General features: G+C 30.6%; 1 protein-coding gene across 1 annotated transcript in view; it reads left to right on the forward strand.

Moving 5' to 3' along the window:
- The window catches only part of LOC111708331 (protein kinase C-binding protein NELL2), a 55,648-nt gene that overhangs the window by 26,100 nt on the left and 11,137 nt on the right, over nt 1-18,411 (forward strand). Inside the window, exons 12-22 of the mRNA XM_023481663.1 lie at nt 1,365-1,438; nt 2,644-2,751; nt 3,197-3,238; nt 6,064-6,145; nt 6,831-6,877; nt 7,983-8,029; nt 12,167-12,327; nt 12,890-12,929; nt 13,944-14,013; nt 14,960-15,000; nt 16,590-16,635. Coding sequence (XP_023337431.1) covers nt 1,365-1,438; nt 2,644-2,751; nt 3,197-3,238; nt 6,064-6,145; nt 6,831-6,877; nt 7,983-8,029; nt 12,167-12,327; nt 12,890-12,929; nt 13,944-14,013; nt 14,960-15,000; nt 16,590-16,635 — 758 coding nt within the window. The remainder of the gene's footprint in view (nt 1-1,364; nt 1,439-2,643; nt 2,752-3,196; nt 3,239-6,063; nt 6,146-6,830; nt 6,878-7,982; nt 8,030-12,166; nt 12,328-12,889; nt 12,930-13,943; nt 14,014-14,959; nt 15,001-16,589; nt 16,636-18,411) is intronic.

Raw genomic sequence — 18,411 nt, forward strand, 5'->3', positions numbered from 1 at the left:
AAGAAGGAAAGAAAGAAAGAAAGAAAAAAAGAAAGAAAAGGGAAGAAATGTAATCAAATATCTAAACTAAATTCAATTTGTCCAATTCCCATCTGTTTTGTGAGACTAAAGATATATTGACAGTTTTTCTATACTTATTCTTATTCTTCGATATTTATCATTTTCTTTCTTTCACAACAACATGCAGCATATGCTATCTTCACCATAGACTCATTGTTTAACAGATATAAAGAAAGCACATTTGGAGCTTGCCAAATTAGAATGAGAAATAGAAATAAATATTCGTTACTAAATATTTGAACCTTTCTAATGTATTGATAGTTTAAACTTTTCCTAACTGCGCAAAACAAACCTAAAAAAGTGTAATTAAAGGAATTAAAGATTAATAAAGATAACTTTTTAAGGTGAAAATATTGCATTTGTGCGAGAAAGGTGATTTAATGAGAAATGAGAAATCTTAACATTTTTGGAAATGAAATAAAATAAAATGAATAAAAGAGTGTCTTGTATCTACAAAGATTAGTTAATATGCGTGAATAGATTGAGAAAGCTAACATATACTAGTGAAAAGATTAGGAAAGCTAACATATACTAGTGAATAGATTAGGAAAGCTAACATATACTAGTGAAAAGATTAAGAAAGATAACATATATTAGTGAAAAGATTAAGAAATATAACATATACTAGTGAATAGATTTAGATTAGGAAAGCTAACATATACTAGTAAATAGATTAAGTAAGCTAAGATATATTAGTGAATAGATTAAGAAAGCTAAGATATATTAGTGAATAGATTAAGTAAGCTAAGATATATTAGTGAATAGATTAGGAAAGATAACATATTTTAGTGAATAGATTAAGTAAGCTAAGATATCTTAGTGAATAGATTAAGTAAGCTAAGACATATTAATGAATAGATTAAGTAAGCTAAGATATATTAGTGAATAGATAAGTAAACTAAGATATATTAGTGAATAGATTAAGTAAGCTAAGATATATTATAGTTAATAGATTAAGTAAGCTAAATAAGTTAAAAGATTAAGATTAAGCCAAGCTCATTGGGATAAATTATTTTTAATATATTGTCTGATTGTCTTGCACACAATTATACTAAGTTAAAATATATTCTTATTAAAAAATCTAAAACCTTAAATCGTTTTTTCATTTCAAATAAATCCCCTAGGAGGGTTTTGTTTTAAGGGTAGCCCCCGAGAGCTTATCATCTTCTCTGTTTAAAACAATATTTTATTGTCTTTGTAAATTATTAAGTTTCTGGAAGTAAAGTACAGAAAGATTATTAGATAAAATTTTTAGTTAAAATATAAAATATATTTGTGTTTCAAATATAAAATTTTGTGTTCAGGGAGTTCTGTTAAGCTTAACAAATCCACAGAAAAAAGATGAATTTATTTCTTTTGAACTCTCAACCATTTCAGGGTATGTATTTTATAATATAATCCAAAAACAAAACAAATAATAAAACTTTTAATTCTAAATTATTTTCTTATCGCAATGCATCCTTTTTTCTTCTATCTTTCTTTTACCTTTCTTCGATGTTTTTATTTTTGTTTTCAATATTTCTAAATTCAATCTCTCTCAGTCTATTATCCGTTCTTCATGTGTTTTCTATCTCTCTATCTGATAAAGATAATTAGTTTAAGATTTATAGCTGAACAATGGATCCAAATTGAAAATTCCTCTTTCTCCGGAGTATTTGATTAAATCCTGCTCAAGCTATAGTCTATATACTCTACAGTTTCATCACGGTAATTCAAAGCTTGCATGCCCTGGTGCAAAAGTCCATAAATAGCGCAGTTTACGAACAATATACTCATTTTTAACTAAAGCTAGAAACACATTAATGATTCACGGGCAGCCGTAGTACATTTGAATTTCCGAGCCGGGTCAACCTTTCCGGTCCCAGTTTGTACTGTATCGCCCGGACATTGGGCATATAAAGCAGACACTCAATAGGACCAGCTGGTGCAACAAGGTTGACGCGGTCAGACTTCATGTTGAATTTATTTTTACTAAATGGGTCAGAGTTGCGCAGATTAAGATCTAGACAACTTTGAAAGTTAGACATTAGAATTTTAAACTGCCGTGACTTTAACGTGTCGCAACGCCCTTGCCTTTGGTTTTACCTTACAAACGCACGAAAACTTTTTTGTTGCCCTAGAAAAATTACTTTTAAAATTGCAGCACGCTTATTTCTAGCTTATGTTTAAAAAGGAGTAATTAGCTAATTACCGCTCGATTTTTTTTCGTGAAAGCGTGTACATCATGGTTTGCAGTGAACAAGAGATTTGAAGTTTTAAAATTCACATGTGAGTTAGTGATTTGAGATCAAAGGCCAAGGGTTTACGCACACTGTCAACTTGTCAAGCTCGGTTCACTTGACGTACCGCGGTCTATTACATATTTGAAGATGTTACGTCACGGATTTTTTGTACCGGCCCGACCATATTAAATGGTACTGTCTCGGATCTTGTGTTTGGCCGGATTTTATTTGTGAACCGTCTCGGACAATATATTGAAGTGTCATTTATGTAATGAATTACTTCAAATACGACGCTGCAATGTCGACCCGGTCTAGAAAATTGATGCCTAATTGTTGAAGTTGTATGGATCTATGTGTTTAGGGGTAAAACGTTGGAGGTCAAGATTGTACACTCGACTGTGAATGGTACAAGGGTAGTTGGTGTACCAGCAGAGATACTGTACAACAAGTGGAACAACTTGGCTCTCAGGTTCAATCGATGATAGAATTACAGATTTGGCTTTTAAAGAGACGGGTTCCATACTTGATTCACAACGGTACCATTTAAACCTTTGGCAGGACAACAATAAATGAGTTGGTCTTGTTTTTCTATGCAGCAGAAAAAATTTAGGAAATTGAAAGAACTTTTTTCCATTTCAAAGCAAAAAAAACTATGATAACCTCCTTGGTGTTAATCCAATAAAAGGATAAGGGTACTGTTGTGAATCAGGCAATGTAACTTTTTATATTGAGGGCCTAAATTCAGAAATTCAGAAATATTCAAATAGCAAACTAGAGGCGAATGTTTAGTTCAGTGTGTGTGATTTTTACTCTGACTATCGCTTTTGGTAAAGTTTTAGTTATGGCATCCCTACGTCAGTCTGATAAGCTAACTCAATAAAATATCATAAATATCATAAATTTTTTATTTTTAGTATTGGAGAGGATACAACAATTAAAAGCTATCTAAACTGCAGGTATGATCTGGATGTATTCATCTCTTGGTTAAATTGATGGCCAGCTAGTTAGGGCCCTGGAATTTTTTGGACTGTTTTGAAAATTTACGAAGGAACCAGGGAAATCAATTGCTTGCCTTTAAAATAGTTCATTACATGAGAAGAAAATGTCCAAATATTGACAGAAAAAAAAAAGAAGTCAAGTCGATAAAGGTGGGCAACTCGTCTTTTAACCCTATGTTTAGATATACCCTGGACTAACCAGGGCAAGATACAGAGCGTCCCATATCATATTGGATTATCTCCAACTTTTAATGCCAAACTACGCACTGTATACTCAAAAAACCTGGTATTTTCTGCAAGAACATTTTTATATTATCCTAATATATTCTTTTCTAAATGATTCCCCTTTTAAAATTTTCTTATTAGTCCCTTAAATCTCAATTTATAAACGATCTAATATGATGTGGGGCACCCTGTATGTCATAATATTTACAATTATTAGATTGTATTATCTGGAGAACCCAACTGTGGGAGTTTCAATTCTTCAATTTGAATTCAATCGCGATTTAGTCAATAATTCAACAATCTTTAAACTTACAGAGTGTGGTTTTCTTCTTTTTCATTTGAAACGCGACAAAAAAGTACATAAGAGAAAAACCGATGTTAAATTGGTTAAATTGCGATCAAAAGTCAGAGCTTCATGGAATAAGGATAGAAATTTTAAATGAGCTTTGTTTGAAACCGGAAACTAGGATATCTACACCTGAGTGCGATTTTACAATATTCATTTCATGTTCAATAAAACCTATAAAATATGGAATAATATGTGGTGTTATAACGCAAACAGTTTTACCGGTAGCTAGAACATCAACTTATACTATGCAAAATGGGTCTACAATGCATACATACACTGAAAAATTTCTGTACTTAAAGGGACTGTACAGGAAAAATAAAAGGGGGTATAGACTGAAACTTGAGATTCTCATGGAGTTGAACGATACATATAAGACATCTATCTTATTTTCTTGTCTCAAGAAATTGATATAAAACTGTTTCAAAATTATACCAAAACGTAGATATGTAAGATTTTGTATCAAACAGATCATATTGAACAAATACTCAACCAATCTGAAAACAACGATATCCCAGGGGAGAAACTTAAGTTTGCTCCTATTATTATTTGAATTTCATAATTTTTCATTTTTAATAGATACAAATATAATTGATTATATTATTTATGCAATCGGAACATGTCACCAGAACTCCAACCAATGGCAGTGCAGTATTATTGTAATATGTCTCCGTCTTTATCACGTGACCATACACTGCACTGCCATTGGAGGGAGTTCTAGTCACGTAAAATGGACGTATATCTTACATATTTAGGTTTTGGTATAATTTTGACACAGTCTTATGTCAATTTCTCGAGACAGGAACATCATATAGATGTTTTATATGTCTCAATAAACTCATGAGAATCTCAGGTTTCATCCTATACCCCCTTTTATTTTTCCTTTACAGTCCCTTTAATGTTCATCAGACTATTTAGAATCATAAGTTGCGTCTAACAGTCTTCATCCTTTTTCACAATTTTATGGGTCACACTGTTTAAAATATTTTTTGCTTACCTCTGAAATGTACAATCTCCAATGTCCCTTTTATTCATAATTGAATTGAAAAACTTTTCAAATTCCATCTAATAAAATTTGATGCCAAAAATCATATTCAATTTTTGTAAATTGTATCGGATCGGCCGGAATAAATTTTGATAGGCTTACTCGCCAGTCCCGGCCCCCCAGTCCCAAAGAGAAAGGCAAAAATAGCTTTGCATTTTTTGGACTGCGTGCAGGGCTAAAAGTTAATACAATATCTAAAAATGGTGGTAGCAAGGTCGCAAAGTTGAAAAATTAATTTTTATCTAATGTCAAGGTCCAGTGTCCATGGACATCCTAATTTAAAAATCACTAATTTAAACCTAATATTAGTTTACAAATTGAAAAATTGAAATTTCAGGGAAAAAAGTAATCACCATTTTACAGAGAAAATTAATTAATTTTAAGATATTAGTTTATGAAGTTTATTAATTTACACCAAGTTTTGGATTACCAGGGCTTAATACTATGCTATGCAATGCTATAAAAAATCGTTCAAGTTATATTCTTAAAAAATTAAAAACAGAAGCACTTACTTATAAAAAAAAGAATCCCTAGAAATCAGATTTGGAACTATGAAAATGGGCTAAAGAGCCCCATGAGTCTAAATTTTAAAAGAGTTGAACGAAACGCCCGAATTTCCTTTTTGGGGTCACTACACTTTTGTTTAAGAAATCAGAAAGCAAAAAATGAATCTAAAGAAACCACATGAAATAATACAAATTATTAGTATCTACAAAACTGTCTGACCCCATTCACGAAACCGGGTTTTCGATACTGGGTTTCATTACGATACTCTGTCTTAAGCAAGGTACTAATGCAAGGAAAGTTAATTGCGGTCGCGTATACTCTGCGTACACATTGAAACCAGTTCTCTCTGGGCGGAATATGTAAACAAGAATAGATGCATTAGTGTTCATCTAGTATCCGAGGAGGTTAAAAGCAATTAATTTTGAAAATTCACATAATAGTTTCCTCTGACCAGAATATTTCATGGATTATTTTTGTGAAAATTGATTTCATGTCAGGCTGTGACATCCGTCTTGTGTTTACTTTTCCGCCCAAAGACAGTACACTGCAGTACAGAAAATATGGGAACGCCTCTGAAATAACTCTCCTTGCATTAGTACCTTGGTCTTAAGTTTCTGACTCTGCAGTTCTGTTGTATAATATTGTTGTAATGTACTGCAGATGGTTGAGTACCCAGATACTGCATGGATACCCGATACAGCCAGCAACATTCCCAGATGTTGCAATTGGATATATGTTCCAGGTTATATATTAACATAAATATATTTATACAGGGTGTCCCCAATATATATATATTCCAGGTTATATTAACATAAATATATATACAGGGTGTACCCTATATATATATGTTCCAGGTTATATATTAACATAAATATATATAAGTAAAGGGTGTCCCCAATATATATGTTTTAGGTTATATATAAACATGAATATATATATACAGGGTGTACCCAATAGAACCTTGCACTAGAGAAAACATTCTCTTACTTAATTTTTGTAATCAAGGTGTTATTAGAAAGCTACATATTTTAATATTTAAAAGATATTATTATTATTTTTTCAGACAAAAAAATCTTTTAGTCACGTCACCACCCTTTCTTAGTTAAAGTTAAAGAGTTTTGTTTTTCAAAGCAAGTTTTCGTCCTTTTTATTTTTATTTCTTCATAAAAAAAAATATCACATTTTCCTTTTACCAAGCATAAAGATTTTACATTATATTTTCTCATGAAAGTATAATGTCAGTGATAATTATTCCGTTAAGCGATGACGTTTAAGTGAAAAGTACGTTTAGAAATTACAATACCATAAGAAGTCCGGAAAAATAATATTTCAAAAAAATCTGAAATCGATAGTCTGATGATGAACATAAAAATTTTAATGAAATAATTTAATCCAATTTAATTCATTCTAAAAAATGTTTTATTTAGGGTGAAATAGAACAGGTTATTGTTTCCAGAAATCCAGAAGATGTTAGGGATTAATTCATTTATTCATTATTCTACTTATTCATTCATCCTGTCATTCACCAATCTAATATCTTCTCATTCATTTATATATAGATATATTCATCATTACATTCGCCAATCTAATATCTTCTCATGCATTTATATATTTATATATTCATCAGTTCATTCCCCAATCTAATATCTTCTCATTCATTTATATATTTATATATTCATCATTTCATTCACCAATCTAATATCTTCTCATTCATTTTTATATTTATATATTCATCAGTTCATTCCCCAATCTAATATCTTCTCATTCATTTATATATCTATATATTCATCATTTCATTCACCAATCTAATATCTTCTCATTCATTTATATATCTATATATTCATCATTTCATTCATCAATCTAATATCTTCTCATTCATTTAAATATTTATATATTCATCATTTCATTCACCAATCTAATATCTTCTCATTCATTTTTATATTTATATATTCATCATTTCATTCATCAATCTAATATCTTCTCATTCATTTAAATATTTATATATTCATCATTTCATTTCATTTTTTAAAGAGACTGTAAAATGTAATTTTAAGGGACCCTTCATGAAAAGATAGCAATACCCGATTTGCAACGTTGCTCTTGAAAAATTAATCTGATCAAAAATATGGAAGATACAGTCGTTTTTCTAACTCAAAAAGTGTTTATTTCTGTGAGTTTCTCTGTTGCTTCTTATTATAAAAAAGAAATGCGCAAGTCACTTTCACAGAGAAACCCTAACCCGCAAAGGAAAATAAACATTTTAAAGGAATAAAAACGCTGATATCTAATTCATACTTGATCAGACAAAGCTTTCAAGGGTACCGTTGTAAACATGGCATTGCCATGTTTTCATGAAGGATCACTTGAAATTAAGCTTACAATCCCATCACGGTCACTGGTCTTGACCCTTCGATTTATTGTTTTTCGGGGAAAAATTCCTTTTTAGTAAAAAGTTTTAATACGTCTACTCTACATATACCCATCAATTGATGGTTGAATAAAAGGTGGTTTTTAAGAAACAAGCAAAATTTTGAACAAAACGGAAACTATTTTGTAAGAAGTGAATGATTGATCTGTAGTGATGAATGTACAGCAGAAAAGCCTAAACATGAAACACACACAACAGGTTACATTTTATTCACTTTTAAAATATAACTTATCTAGATGCAATAATCATATCTATAGTTGCTTTATATTTTAAATCAATTATCCGCTTTTAAAATATAACTTATCTAGATGCAATCATATTTATAGTGGCTTTATATTTTAAATCAATTATCCGCTTTTAACATATAACTAATCTAGATGCAATCATATCTATCCCGCATAGAACAAGCGACGCTGTTTTAGAGTCTGAAAACGACCCGCACGACCCCCAAAACGGGCGCNATCATATCTATAGTTGCTTTATATGTTAAATCAATTATCCACTTTTGAAATATAACTTATCTAGATGCAACCATATCTATAGTTGCTTTTTATTTTAAATCAACAATTTTTGATCAAATCAAATCAAATCATATCAATTCAAATCATATAATTTTCTGCAGTATTAATAAATTATAACTCTTATTAACAAACTACTGCAGCAGGAGAGTTTTGAGAGCTTAGAGATGTTTTCACAAACAGCATTTGTTTTTGCTTTGACAAAACTAATTCCTAGCAGTCCTATTAAGTTACAATCAAATGGGTACACACACGCTATCCTCCCACCCCACCTGGCATCTGTTACGCATGGGGTGCATGTTGTACGCGGTGTATGTTTATGAACTGTTATGTTATACAATTGCTTCAAACATAAAACAATCTTTCGTGTTCCATCTTTTAATCTTTAAATAAAAGATAAGTTTATTATATCCTACATTACTGGCACGATTTTGCGACGTTGAAACTTCTCAACAGTGAGATACAATCATAGATAAAGATAGATTGCGCATAAGACGACATTTTTCATCTTGAAAGATATAAATGTACTGAGATGTTTTAAAGATATTCCTATTATATAGATTAACTATACTCGTATTGTACTGCATGCATGGAATCAATTCATCAGCCCCAAGTGCGACATTTAAAAATTTTCGCCGTATGCATCTGGCTTGCCCTGTGACTGGGATTTACAAGTATCTTGTTAACAGTAATATACGTATTTAAAAATGTCGTTCTTAAAGGGTCTGTAAACCTAATTTCAAGTGACCCTAAATTCAAAGTTGGTAATGTCGCTCGATTTACAACGGTACCCTTAAAACCTAAATCTGATCAAAAGTGTGGAAGAAACCGTCGTTTTTCTGACTCAAAAAAGTGTTAGTTTCTGTGCGTTTCTCTGTTGCTTCTTATAAACAAGGTATGCGCAATTCAGTTTCGCAGGTAACCCTAAAATGAAAAAAAGAGTTCAAAGAAACAAAAACAAGGGTACCGTTGTAAATCTGGCATTGTCATCTTTGCATGGCGGGTCAATTAAAATTAAGCTTACAATCCTTTTAACAATAATTCTGCAGAAAAAAGAAGCCTTGTTGGGAGCCAGGCAAAATTTTAACTGGACATGTGATGAGCTTTGGTTGAATGCAGTTAAGCAATTCATTCTAATAAAACAAGGTTTCAAGACCACGGTTTCAGGACCACGGTTTCAGGACCAGGGTTTCAGGACCACGGTTTCAGGACCACGGTTTCAGGACCACGGTTTCAGGACCACGGTTTATGCATACTAACTTCCCCTGAGAATCCTATTATTGGTGAAGACCTTTTATTCAATTATACGAGGACCTAAATAAACATGCTTCATCAGCCTTATATCAGTTGATAAGCAATTACAATTATCTTAAGCACAATTTATTTCTTTTACATAAATCTACAAGTTACTGTAATGGAGAACCCAACATGGAATTTTACAATTATACAAATTTTGTTCTTTGTTCTTACTTTGTTCACTAGCTAATTATCAAATTGATCTTCTGATCCAATCAGTATTTTGTAGTTTACAGAACATAAATTGTATTATAAAAATCACTGAAGTTTGTTATTTTTTAATTTTTTTTAATTTTACAGTGTTAGAAAAGAGAGGAGGGCGTCATGATTAAGCAATGAGCTTAAAAGTTTGTTTCTTAACAATAGTTTTTCTGAGTTATATCAAAAATATTATTTTTTAACGTCAAAATAATAAAAAACTCATTGAAATTAAGAGGAATATAAGAGTTTTATATAGAATTTGTGTGAGCCAAAAACATTAAAAAAATGTTTGGAATTTTTGATATTATTTTTTTATATGAAAAAAAAAACAATTTGCGCGTTTGCCGTAAAAAAAAACTTAATTAATCTATTATGCAAATAGGAAAAAAGGGTTTAAAGATTATTTAAGAACGAAAATCAATACTTTTGTAGTTCAAATTTTAAACTTGAAGTTTTCAAGATATTATAAAAGAAGATTAAAGATGAAAGTTTTAAATTCAAATTATTTTCAAGTCAACATCAATATCAAAATAGAAAAATAAAAAAAGCTCTAACTAAATAAAATGTAAAAACTTTTGATTTTAAAAAGCTATACTTTAACATTATATTACACAATATAACAATTTAAAATGAAATAATAAAATTTTTAATCGAATTTGCTGAGTATATATTTGATATTTATGAAAAACATGCAATATTGAGTGTCTGCTTTATTTATCCTATGTCCGGGCGATACAGTACAAACTGGGACTGGAAAGGTTGACCCGGCTCAGAAATTCAAATGTACTACGGCTGCCCGTGACTCCTCATATTGAAGAGGTATTGAAAAGAATAAAAATGTTTTGAATTTCTAATATTTAACCGGATAAATTTGCTTTTCTTAATCTTGTCCATAAAATTAAAACCAGAGGAGCAACGGAGTCACAAAGTCGTAACAGATAAGTCAATTGAATTTGACCTTTTCCTCCTGGTTAGTCTGCAGTGTTATCTGAGCCTTTATTAAATATTTTCATATGAAACTAATATCTCCACGTACAGGGTGACCCAGGAAACAGGACAGTTCAGAGACAGCTTGAAATTCGTTTTGAATTTTTGAAATAATTTGCGGCATTTGTTCGGTAACAGCTGATTTATTCGGCAACAGCTGCAGATGTTACAAGTAAAATTATTTTAAAGATCAAAAACGAGTTGTATCTTAACTATTATGTTTCGTGGGACATCCAGTACGTAAATATAAAATATCATTAATTTAGAAAATTTGTGGAATTTTGGAAAATATTTGGCTTTAAAATCATCATAAATGTGTAAATATATATCATATATGTATATATGTATATATTTACATGAGTTAATCTTTGGTTGAGTTAAAGCAAGAATATGCCCTGAAGATGGTTAAATAAACCGTAAATTTGGCAAAAAGAGTTTTTGTTTCACGATCTGAGAGTGTTAGATTTAAATGAATTGTATAAATATATATATATGTATATGTATATATATCATATATGTATGGGTTTATGAAAGTGGATGAAACATGGATGAATTATGAATAAAGATGAATGATGACTACTTGAACGAACAAAAGAGAACTGTCTGTTTTGTAGATAAGGTCTTATTCATTAAAGGGACTGTAAAGGAAAAATGAAAAGGGGTATAGGATGAAACCTGAGAATTTCAGGAGTTAAACGATACATATAAGACATCTATCTGATGTTCTTGTCTGGAGAAATTGATGTAAAATTGTGCCAAATTTATACGAAAATTCATATATATGCAATTTTGTGTAAAAGTTGTAGTATTAAACAGATCATTATTCAACAAATACGCAATCAATCCGAAAACGACGATATCCCACAGGAGCCTTAGACTCTCAGGTTTCCTCCTATTATAATTTATTTTATTTTGCATTTATAATAGATATAATTGACAATATTATTACATATAGTCCGTATAGTCCGTATTACGTCACCAGAACTTCAGCCAAAGGCAGTGCAGTATACTGTCACGTGATTTCCGTCTGTATCACGTGACAACGATTTACTTGATTTATTGAATTAAGACTATGTAACTGTTTTTAATAGATTAAACACTATGTACCTAAATAAAGATGATCTGCATGAAAAAAGACTATAAATCTATTTGTGTTGTGAAGATAAATCAGTATATATATATATATATATATGTATATATATATATATGTGTGTGTGTGTTTACTGTTTAGAGGATAAAGACTACCTGAATAAAGACTATAAATCAGTATATATATATATATATATATATATATATATATATATATATATGTGTGTGTGTGTTTACTGTTTAGAGGATAAAGACTACCTGGATGAAGACTATTTGGATGAAGAAGTTGTGGAATTAGAACGAAGAGGAAACGATGAAGAAAAAACTAAAAGAGGAATGAAATACGATAATCCTAAGAAAAGTGAAGAAGAATTAAGCGGAGAAGAGGGGGAGGGGAGTGGACAGGTAAGAACTAGGGTTTACGGCGAAATGGAAAAATCGTTTCGCAAAAATTACGCATTTTTCACGTAACAGATTAAAGCGAAATTTCTCATCCTATAGAAAAATTTTTTCGCAAAAAATGCTAAATTAATTTGCTAAAAAGTTTGCGAAATACGAAAGAAAATAATCGCGAATTTAGCGCTAGTTTTCGTTCGCTGGAACCCTTAGTAAGAACAATAATAAGAAAATAAAAGATAATTTGAAGAGAACGGAAAAGAAAGCCGGTATAAAACTTTAGCCACATAATCTACTTTATTCAAGAATATTAGGATATTTCAGTCATTTTCTTTTCTTTAATATTATTCATAAACTTCTATTAGTTTCCCAGTTTTCAACCAAAAAGTCTAAATTCAAAATATCAGAAAAGAAAATTCTAGAATTTAAAAATAATATGAAAAATATGCTCTAGCATAAAATTTTTAGAATTAAATCAAACAAGGATTGAAGAACCATTGTTCATAGATTAAATTTGAATTTCACAATCAATAAAATGTATTAACGGATTCTTTAAAAATCATGATTTTAGGATGATGATGATATGGAGTCCAGTGGCGACAATACTTATGGTAAATTTTGAAATTTAAATTAAAATTTTAAAATTTAAAATTTTTATTGATTTACTTTTTTATCATCATCATCATCATCATCATCATCATCATCATCATCATCATCATCATCATCATCATCATCATCATCATCATCATCATCATCATCATCATCATCATCATCATCATCATCATCATCATCATCATCATCATCATCATCATCATCATCATCATCATCATCATCATCATCATCATCATCATCATCATCATCATCATCATCATCATCATCATCATCATCATCATCATCATCATCATCATCATCATCATCATCATCATCATCATCATCATCATCATCATCATCATCATCATCATCATCATCATCATCATCATCATCATCATCATCATCATCATCATCATCATCATCATCATCATCATCATCATCATCATCATCATCATCATCATCATCATCATCATCATCATCATCATCATCATCATCATCATCATCATCATCATCATCATCATCATCATCATCATCATCATCATCATCATCATCATCATCATCATCATCATCATCATCATCATCATCATCATCATCATCATCATCATCATCATCATCATCATCATCATCATCATCATCATCATCATCATCATCATCATCATCATCATCATCATCATCATCATCATCATCATCATCATCATCATCATCATCATCATCATCATCATCATCATCATCATCATCATCATCATCATCATCATCATCATCATCATCATCATCATCATCATCATCATCATCATCATCATCATCATCATCATCATCATCATCATCATCATCATCATCATCATCATCATCATCATCATCATCATCATCATCATCATCATCATCATCATCATCATCATCATCATCATCATCATCATCATCATCATCATCATCTTCATCTTCATCTTCATCTTCATCTTCATCTTCATCTTCATCATCATCATCATCATCATCATCATCATCATCATCATCATCATCATCGTCATCTCATTGTTTAGGACTAGAATGGTCCTCCTGGACTAGCTGCAGTTCAACCTGTGGACGAGCCACACAAACCCGTGTTTCCAGGTCAATATTGGAAACTGTTTCCTCACTCAAAACTCTAGTTCACTTTAAAGTACAGTGGTTGGGGATTTTATCATTATATTGAAGAAGACTTTTTTTTAAAGTTTATATTGTTAACAAGCTTTTCCGAATTACAAGTTTACAAGTAAATAAAAAAGAGGTTTTTTTAACTGACAGCTTCTCTTTGGTTCCATGATTTTGTGTATCCATGCTATTTAAAAGCTTGATATAAATCAAATTGAAATTAAAAGTCGTCTTCATACCGTACCGCACTGACTTTTAAGCAGAACTGTATCCAATTGTAAAGTATTTGTACTGACTACAGAATAGGTTGCAGAACGTGACAGTACACTAATTGTACAGTATGCATACAGACTATAGAACAGGTTGCAGAACGTGACAGTACACTAATTGTACAGTATGCATACAGACTATAGAATAGGTGGAAGAACGTGACAGTACCCTAATTGCACAGTATACGTACAGACTATAGAACAGGTTGCAGAACGTGACAGTACCCTAATTGTACAGTATGCGTACAGACTATAGAATAGGTGGAAGAACGGGACAGTACACTAAATGTACAGTATACATACAGACTATAGAATTGGTGACACAAGGTTATAATGCAAGGAAAGTTAATTGCAGTTGCGGATATTCTGCGCACATATTGAAAACAGTTCTCTCTGGGCGGACTTTGTAAACAAAAATAGATGTATCAGTGTTCGTTAAGTATCCGAGGAGGTTAAAAGCATTAAATTTTGATAATTCACATAATAGTTTTTTATGACCAGAATATTTAATTGATTTTTCATTAAAGATCACACACGTACAACTCTACCAAAACACTTATAACTTGGATATTAAAATATTATTTAGATAAAGTTTTATTTTTAGAAAAATTTGCATTATTGTTAATGCCCAAATTGTTTGAAATTACAATTTTCAGATGTCTTGACTCTGAGAGAATGATGGATTGTATTGGAGAGGGTGAGTTTACAAATGATCGACAAGCTGAAGTATAAACTGGATTCGATCACATTGATCCAGGCTGCTATGAAAACTTGCATACATTTTTAGGGCTGGGTTTACTTTAAAGTGTTGCAATGCCTTTTTCTTTGATTTGCCCTCACTACCCCACTTATACGTTTATTACATCCCTAGAGCCATGTACAATTAAGAACTTTACATCACTTGGGGTCAGCTTTAGTGTTAACAACGTATTTAGCAAAACTCTCTAATAGACGAATTCTCTGAACTACAGGGTTATCCACAAAATATGAGACTACAATGACGACCCAATACTCTTGAATAGGACGATCTGAATGTAAAATTTGAAGTTCTGTCTTCAATATAGTCTTTCAATGTTTTATTTAATGGTTTTGTAAGGAAAAAAGCTTGTTTCACTTGCAAGGAAGCACGGATGTCAGAAAAGAACTCAATAAATTCCGTACAGTCGTCTCTAATGTCTCCTCCTTAGTGGATAACCCTGTACCAGAACATCCACCTTATTCATAAATATTCAATTTAGATATTTTTTTATTATTTCCAATTTTCCACCGTAAAACGGAGAAAATGTTGTATGTCGATAAAACTGTAAAGAATATTTATATTCTCTTTTATAGAAATCAATTGAAAATTTTTCAAATTTTCAGTTTTTATAAAATTTCAATTATCCTTTGAAGTAAAAGAAAGAAAGCAATTTACTAAAAAAAAATATACCAAACAGTATTTTAAATCAAGATATCAAGATATCAAGATTTCAAGATATCAAGATATCAAGATATCAAGATATCATGATATCATGATATCATGATATCAAGATATCAAGATATCAATATAAGGAAAAAATGAGTTTTTTTCTATAAAGTTATTCACCAAGAGATGGAGTCTTTGCCACAAACTCTGAATTTCTAATGTCTATGTCTATGTGCAACCCAACATCATAACTAGTATACCTTTATAGCGATTTAAAACTATGAATCCTGATAAATCATATAATCCAAGTTTCAACTATCACAGGTTTCCACAATCAGTTTGTAAAGATATCGGGATTAGAAAATTAGAGTTTGTGGCAAAGACAATAGTATAAAATGATCACTATATAATTTTGTCTGATACTGAAAGTATGTCAGGTGACGTAAATACAGCTTTGTACTGAATGTATACGTTATACAGGGTGTCCCACGAAACATGACAGTTGGTGAATTTGTTTAGAATGTCTTCTTCCATAATTTGTAAAGTTGATTAATACCAATAATATAAATATTATATGTGAGTCATATTATAGTAAAATTGATTTCAAAGTAAAATATATTTGTACAAAAGAAATAAACCATGCAAAAAGCCTTTAATATCATAATACAGGATATGTAAGACGACACTAAAAACTATTTATCAACTGTTTCGTGGGACACCCTGCATATATTCAATACTCCATGTTCTAAATTATTAATTCATAGTTTTGAATAGTTTAGTCTGATTTCTCCAATAAAAAGTGAAAAAGTGAACCTGGATATATATTCATGACACATCAATCGATTAAAATGCTCGAAACACATCAGATTTTGTTTTTACAGGGTTGGAGAGAAAAGTAACTAGAGCTTGTTCCTTACCACCCTGTAGGTCAGTACAATTTTAAACTTTTTTGTGTTTTTGTCCCTTAATAAAATGATTCATGATTGTATCAATTCAATGATCTCATTCCTTCGTTTAAGAATTCATTTTTTTTAAAATTAATAATACAATACTATCTTATAAGACTGCTTAAAAAAAAACATTATAAAATGAAAATTATTTTTGTAAACCAAACTGATTCTGATCAAACTTCCTTAATAATTAATTTTAATTTTAATTAATGTTAAAATATTACAAGGGTTTACTAAACGACCATATTCATACTGGTACTGCAACACTTAAACCTCAGTCCTGTTTTTTTATCTATAGCTATAGTATATCTTTCCTGCATGGGGAGGAAGTTAGTCCCCCCCCCTATCTCCTTTTTTCTAGAAGAATTTGCGTCGTAAATTTTCCAATTTTGGAGTCAAAGCCCAGTCTGGGAACTGTAAAAGAAAGATGGCTTTATCATCCGCATGATGTTGCATATTCTAGAATATTTGCACTTTGTCACAAAAATGTAAAATCACCAAATTTATTCAAAGTTTTCTCTTTTAACTGTTCAATTCTGAACTGCAGGTAGACAATATAACTTTAAATATTATAACACATTATTTAAAGCTTGATCTACAATTTACAGGGCTAACCAGAAAAGATGAGATTAAAATGTCGACCTGAAAGACCAAAAAGATAATTCATGAATTTAAGAAAAAACCCTGAGTAATGTCTTTTTTTTAGAGTATATTTTTTCCTCAACAGGATTTATTAAATCTAATTGGAGAGCTGGATACAAAACCTGAAACAAGCCTAAAAATAACTTGATCCGGATCTATGATCTCTTTGGATAGATTATATCATGCAAAGAATGATTGAAGGATTCCCTAACAGTGTTTTTTTAATTCTACTTTTTTATTTTTACCTTGTTGTTGCCAATTTTATTTTTTGTTTTTTAGAACAAAATTAATTAGCATTGTCTGGTATTATCAGGTATTATCTGGTATTATCAGGTATTATCTGGTATTATCAGGTATTATCTGGTATTGTCAGGTATTGTCTGGTCTTGTCTGGTATTGTCTTGTATTTTCCAGTATTGTCTGGTGTTGACTGGTAGTGTTCGGTATTCTCTGGTATTGTCTGGTATTGTCTGGTATTGTCAGATATTGTCAAGTTTGGAGTTCCCTAGGGATCAATTTCTCCTGCACCACCATTTCAAGTTTATATTATACAAGTCTAGAAAACTTATTTCTTCAATTCCCAAAAAAAATAAAACAATTTAGAAAAAAAATCTAGTTTTCACTGAGATGAAAAGAATTGAGAGCAATCAAAACAAAGCTCATGTTTGAAGCTCTGAAGAAAATGTTTAGTAGCTCTATAGTTCATGTTTAATAGCTCTATAGTTCATGTTTAATAGCTCTATCGTCTATAGTTTATGTTTACACCTCTAAAAGGTTTATGTTTATTGCTCTAAAGTTAATGTTTATAACTCTACAGTAAATATTTATACCTCTAAAGTTCATGTTTCTAGCGCTAAAGTTCGGTTTAAAACTCTAAATATCGTGATTAAAGCACTAAAGATCATGTTTAAAGCTCTAAACATAATGTTTTAAGCTCTTAACATCATGTTTAAAGCTCTCAATATCATGATTAAAGCTATAAACATCATGTTTAAAGCTTTAAATATCATGACTCAAGCTCTAGATATTATGATTAAAGCTCTAAAGATCATGATTAAAGCTTTAAGTTTATACCTCTAATTTTCATTTTTATAGCTCTATAGTTCATGTT

This window comes from Eurytemora carolleeae, unplaced genomic scaffold (assembly GCF_000591075.1).
Source record: "Eurytemora carolleeae unplaced genomic scaffold, Eaff_2.0 scaffold774, whole genome shotgun sequence".
NCBI classification, from domain to species: domain Eukaryota; kingdom Metazoa; phylum Arthropoda; class Copepoda; order Calanoida; family Temoridae; genus Eurytemora; species Eurytemora carolleeae.